The sequence below is a fragment of the Lucilia cuprina genome, chromosome 6 (genome assembly GCF_022045245.1).
Source record: "Lucilia cuprina isolate Lc7/37 chromosome 6, ASM2204524v1, whole genome shotgun sequence".
NCBI classification, from domain to species: Eukaryota; Metazoa; Arthropoda; class Insecta; order Diptera; family Calliphoridae; genus Lucilia; species Lucilia cuprina.
Window position 1 is genome coordinate 51,310,154 of NC_060954.1, and position 5,820 is coordinate 51,315,973.

The 5,820-nt window shown below is 33.6% G+C and overlaps 1 protein-coding gene across 3 annotated transcripts in view; it reads left to right on the plus strand.

Moving 5' to 3' along the window:
* LOC111686713 (E3 ubiquitin-protein ligase Topors) overlaps window positions 1-5,585 on the plus strand; it is a 5,701-nt gene extending 116 nt beyond the window's left edge. The window contains exons 1-5 of one of the 3 annotated variants that reach the window (XM_023449083.2): window positions 1-1,225; window positions 1,404-1,769; window positions 1,927-2,360; window positions 2,433-4,731; window positions 5,179-5,585. The exon at window positions 1-1,225 is cut by the window's left edge and continues 116 nt beyond it. In XM_023449083.2, the coding sequence (XP_023304851.2) occupies window positions 612-1,225; window positions 1,404-1,769; window positions 1,927-2,360; window positions 2,433-4,723 (3,705 nt within the window). In that variant the 5' untranslated portion in view covers window positions 1-611 and the 3' untranslated portion in view covers window positions 4,724-4,731; window positions 5,179-5,585. Of the gene's footprint in view, window positions 1,226-1,403; window positions 1,770-1,926; window positions 4,744-5,178 lie in introns of all 3 variants that reach the window. The other 2 variants (XM_046954348.1, XM_023449082.2) reach the window with 2 other exon arrangements.
* The last annotated feature ends 235 nt before the right edge of the window (window positions 5,586-5,820 follow it).

The window sequence follows — 5,820 nt, forward strand, 5'->3', positions numbered from 1 at the left end:
TAGAAAAACTTCGAAATAATAGCGTGTACTTTAAGTTTTATGAAATTAAATGTGTTTGTGGTGTTAAAAAATCAATTAAAAAATGTGCTTTGTGGGGCAAGACAAAGTAAAGCCAAGAAATTAAGTTTTTTTCACCAATATGAATGAATACATTCGGAGAATTGAGTAATTTTTTGTTGTTGTTGTTGCTGTTGCCTTTTATGTTGTTGAAGTTGATGAAATAAATGTAATATGAGAAGAAGAAGAAAAAATGAGTGCTTTATAAAAATCATCTGTTAGAAGTAAAAGACAAAAACAAAAAAGAATAAAGTAAAGAAATAAAACAGACAATACATATTAATTGTGCATTTTGGGGTTTAAATGAGAAGAAGAAGAGAAAATGTCAAATCAAACTGAATAGTTGTTGTATTAAATTTATAATAGTGTAAAAGAATAGAGGAAATAAATATTAGTCAAATATGAATGGCAAGAATACAACGATAAGCAAAAATATAAAAGAGCCTGCTTTTGATAGAAAGAATATATAGACATTTATTTTTAAGTAAATTTAATAAAATAAATTTTCTTAAAAAAAGTATTGAGAAAATACTTATACAAATTTCAACTACTATATGGATTTTTTGGATAGTGTAATGGAGCTATTGAACAACACTCCTCCGCCACCGAATAATGTTATTAATCATACACTAAGAAACAATCTGGATTTACCGCTCGTTCCAAGCACTGCCGACATGGAACCTAATAATTTAAGCCAAACGGCTAATAGCGTAGATACCGCTGCTGATACTGCTGTCGAAACAGCACCGACAACACAGACATTTGGCGAGCGAAATTTGGAATTAAAATTACCCATTTTATCCTCTAGTAGCAGTGATAGTGAGTCCGAAGAAGCCACAAATCCTACAGCAGGCACTTCGGCTGTAGGCGAAGGTGAACGTGCCGCCTCTCCACCGCCCAATTGTGCCATTTGTTTGGGTCGTTGCAAAAACAAGTGTTTCACCGACTCGTGCATGCATCAGTTTTGTTTTAAGTGTTTGTGTGAGTGGAGTAAAGTGAAGCCGGAATGTCCACTATGCAAACAAACCTTCAAATCTATTATACATAATGTTAAATCTATTGATCAATTTGAGGAGTATCATGTCCAGCCACCAACAGTGCAGATTGCTCATCCACCATTTGAAATGGATTTTCAGGAGATGCGTATATTTGGTGTTGTTCATCCAGGGTAAGTTTTTTTTTACAATAATTAATGTATTTATGTTTATACACTGCACCAATTATAGTGCAGGTTGAGATTTTGTTTTTGCTGCTGACTCTACTGGTGTAGGGTATTACATGACTGGATATATACGACTGTCTTTTATATTATGTTCATATGTTTAATGTATCTATTCTCTTTGTAGACATAATCGTAATGCTTGGAATGATGCCACTCACCGTCCCTTTTTCTATGGTGATTTCTCTACTACATCACCTTATTCATCGGCTTCGACTGGTGGCGCTACTTCGACTGGCAGCGGTGCACTTCCGACCGCAAGTGGCAGCAGTAGTAATCGTTCCTTAGCCCAGTCAATACGTGGCTTACGAAATCAATACGTTTATCGTGGCGAACTATTGGACTTGTATCGTCAAGAATATCCCGGAGCTATTGCTAATAGTGGCACATTAAGCCAATTATGGCGTCGTTATGTTTATGATCGTAGATTGTATGCCATGCCAGTGGCTGATATTACAGGACGTTTTCGCGAAAGCAGTGCACGTTTTTATAGGTGAGTGTTCTAATAACAATAAGGATATTTTAATAACAAAAATACTTTTTATGGATTTGTCTATCGATTGTTTTTTACAGAACAATTCTACTTTTAATAAAAAAATAGATTTTTAAAAATTTTAACTAATATGAACAAATTTATATTCTATTTGCAGAGATAATCCATCACAAATTCATCGTTTAATGCCGTGGATAAATCGTGATATTGTGTGTTTATTACGACAGACTCAACATGATGTTACTACCGTCTTGGAATCGATTAATTCGGCTCTTACCATAATGAATATACTATCGCCGGCCTTTCGTCGTCGTCTACAACCATATTTGGGTACAAAAACTGCACATTTCATACATGAACTTAATAATTTTGCACGTTCACCCTACGACATGATTGGCTACGATCGTGCCGTACAATATTCACCGCAATCGAATAGTGAGGAAATTATTATAGAATTTACATCATCGGATGAATCGACCGATAATGAACAGATCGATGTGGCCGGTGATAATGGTGCTGGTGGCAACAACAATAATACCTCGTCATCATCGTCACGTACACGTTCGACTACAAATGCTTCGACGATAAATGGTGGGATATTTGAATATGATGTTGTTGGATCACAACATAGAGTTTTTAATTCATATTTCAACCCTTTTACAGCTATTAATCTAACCATACACAATCGTCTGACATCGGGTTCGGCGAATGCTACAGGCAGTCGTGTAAATGGTGCAAACAACGGCAGTGGTCTGAGTGATATACAAGATGGTGTTAGTTTGGTCATTGATTTGAGAGGTGAATCGGATAATAATGAAACCACATCTACTGCCCAAGCGACCACTAACTCTTCGAACTATCAAAATGGCCAGAATACCGGCACAAGTGAGGGTGACATGATAATGTCTGGCCCACCGGCAACAGTATCGGAAAATATAGAATTAACCTCGGGTAGCAGTGATGAGTGTGAGTTTATTTTGGAACGTAAACCACCTCACTTGCGTACACCCGAAATGGTTAGTTTAGACTCAGCATCAGATTCGGATGTAGTCTTTGTCGATGAATCGAAACCTTTAAATAAGACATCATTCAGTTCGAGTGAAGGTGAGCCAGATGATGGCCCATGTTTACCTAAGCACCATACTCGTCATAACAATAAAATAGCCGCTTTAGTTGAGGCTAAAAAGCGTAATAACTCGGCAAATTTGGTTAAAAGTGAACAGCAGGATTCACAGACAGAAATTTACAATATGGGTGCCAGTACATCGGCAGCTCTGCGTTTGTCTCTGCAGAAACGTGGAGATAAATCACATCGATCGGAAGGAGGTTCTAGTAGCTCAAGACTAAGACGTGAAAAGTATTCCTTACGCAATAATGATGCCCAGTCACGTGCAGAGCGTCCAGTTCCCAAAAGACGTGGCAAATGTTTAGACAGTGAAAGTAGTCATTCCAGTACCTCTTCGTCTACCACCACCTCGTCCAGTTCTTCTTCTACCACATCCTCAACAAATTCTTCATCGAGCTCCAGCGATGAAGATTATGTCGCCAGTACGTCTCAAAGAAGAAGAGATATTGGAGGCACACGTAAACGGTCTAAAGTTAGGAAAACCAAAAAACGCAAGGCCAGCAATCGCAGTAACAGAAGAACTACTAAACGTGACTCCAGAAAGCGAAAGAAACGAAATAATGATTATGGCAGTGATAGTGAAGATGAGGATGATGATAACGGTCATATGGGTAAAAACTTTGCTCTTGTAATGGCCATAAATGAGCGTCAGAAAAGGCAAAATCAAAAAAAGTCCAGCAAATCTCAAGAAAAGGACCAGGATGTAAGTGATGGTAATACATGGGCGAAAACAAATATAGGAGTTTTTGAACCGCAAATGACAGAAAGAGCGCAACGAGTGCAACAATCCAAAGTTACCCAGAGTGGCGAACGTAAAAGACGTCATAAAATTTCCACACAAGAAAAGAAAAGCAAAGAAGATCGCCGAAATAATCGAAAACGTCAAAAATTTGAAACCGAAACACAAAAATCTGGCGTAAATAATAATATAGATGAAACGTCTAGTGATGAAAGTGATAATATAAATCTAATACAGTTGAAAACAAAACTTACCGGACAAGATCAGCATAAAGAAATTAATACAGAGGTAATAGATAGAAATCAAATAGCTGAAACAGCAGTTGAAACGACTACGAATAATGAAAATAATGTACAGGATAATATGGCGACAACTATAACTTCAGATCTTTCAACCATTCCTACAAGTTTAAATACAGTTGCAACTACAGACACCATTACAGAAACTCCAGCTAGTACTGTGGTGGAAGGGGCCTCCACAGTGGCAATAGGTACAGAGACAATTACAAATGACATTGTCGAATCGAGGGCATCTCAACAACCAAATGATTTACTTAATTTTTATGACGAATCCAATGATAATAGCCACAATTATCATATTGATGAAGGCCAACGACATAATGCGGATGATCATGATCTTGATAGTACTAGTATTTACCACAATGAACAACAAATTTTACCTTCATCATCTTCGTTAGAGAATTATCATGAAAACCATCATGATCATGAAAATAATGTGGAAGATAACAACGGTTTGCCTAACAACGAAAACGTCGAAGATGATGAAGAAACTTTAAGTAACGCTCCCACAAATATGAATCTTAACGAATCGAATGTATTTGCCGATGGCACTAGCATGAGTACTACTACAACCGATACAATACTACACGAAGCTGCCGAACAAATTTCTTCAGCTGCTGTTAATTTTTATAATCCTCAACAAACCTTTAATACTGCCGATTTTGCCGATGAAAACTCAACAAATAGCAGCAGTTCGGATAGTTCGATATCATCTACGACTACTAGTATATCGAGTAGTAGCAATAGCAGTAGTAGCAATGCAAACAGTTATTTAAATTATGAACATTAATGAATGAAGTGAGTATAAAGGTAATGGAATAATTATTTACATTTTTTAGGTTTTAAGATAGATAGGAAGATAATAGGAAGATAATAGATAGATAGATAGATAGATAGATAGATAGGTAGATAGATAGATAGATAGATAGATAGATAGATAGATAGATAGGTAGATAAATAGATAGATAGATAAATAGATAGATAGATAGATAGATAGATAGATAGATAGATAGATAGATAGATAGATAGATAGATAGATAGATAGATAGATAGATAGATAGATAGATAGATAGATAGATAGATAGATAGATAGATAGATAACTAGGTCCCTCTTTATTAGCATGAGTTTACCAAACAATTTGCCTAGTTCTATGGTACAAAAATCGAATTATATTTTTATTAAAATATTAATATTCATTATGTTTTATTAATAATATTAATACATTTGTTTTCTTTTTCTTACAGCTTAAATTTTTCCTTGAATAACAAACAAAAAACTATAAAAATTTTGCTGCAAAACTTTTCCAAAAACAACGTATGAAATAGCATAAAATCCACAAATTATGTCCTCTCATTTCCAATTTGTTTTATAATTTTTTTAAATTATTAATAAAAAACAATATACCTAACATTATGCATAATTAATTATAAATATTAAAACAATAATAAAAACAAACAAATTATGAAAAAAGAAATTCTACCACTATCCTATTACAAAAACAAAAACTTCAATAGTTTTAATTATTAAAAAAAACACAAATTATTAGTTTAATTATTAAGATATAATATTTAGTTACTATTTACATATACAAAAAATAATAAAAAAACAACATAAGCAAAATATGAAAAAAATATGAAAGTTAAAATACCGAATTGCATATTTAAGAATTTAAGTTAAAAAATAAATTTAAAAATAAAATTATAAAATTACTTCTTATTATTAATAAAATAAATTTTTTTTTTTTGTAAACATTCTTTTGCAAAAACACACAAAATTAATAAAAATAAATTGTATGTTTAAGTAATTCACAACAGATTCTTTAAAAAAATTTTTCAAATAACTGAAAAATATATAAAATTTAATAAAAAAGAAAAAACCCTAAAAAA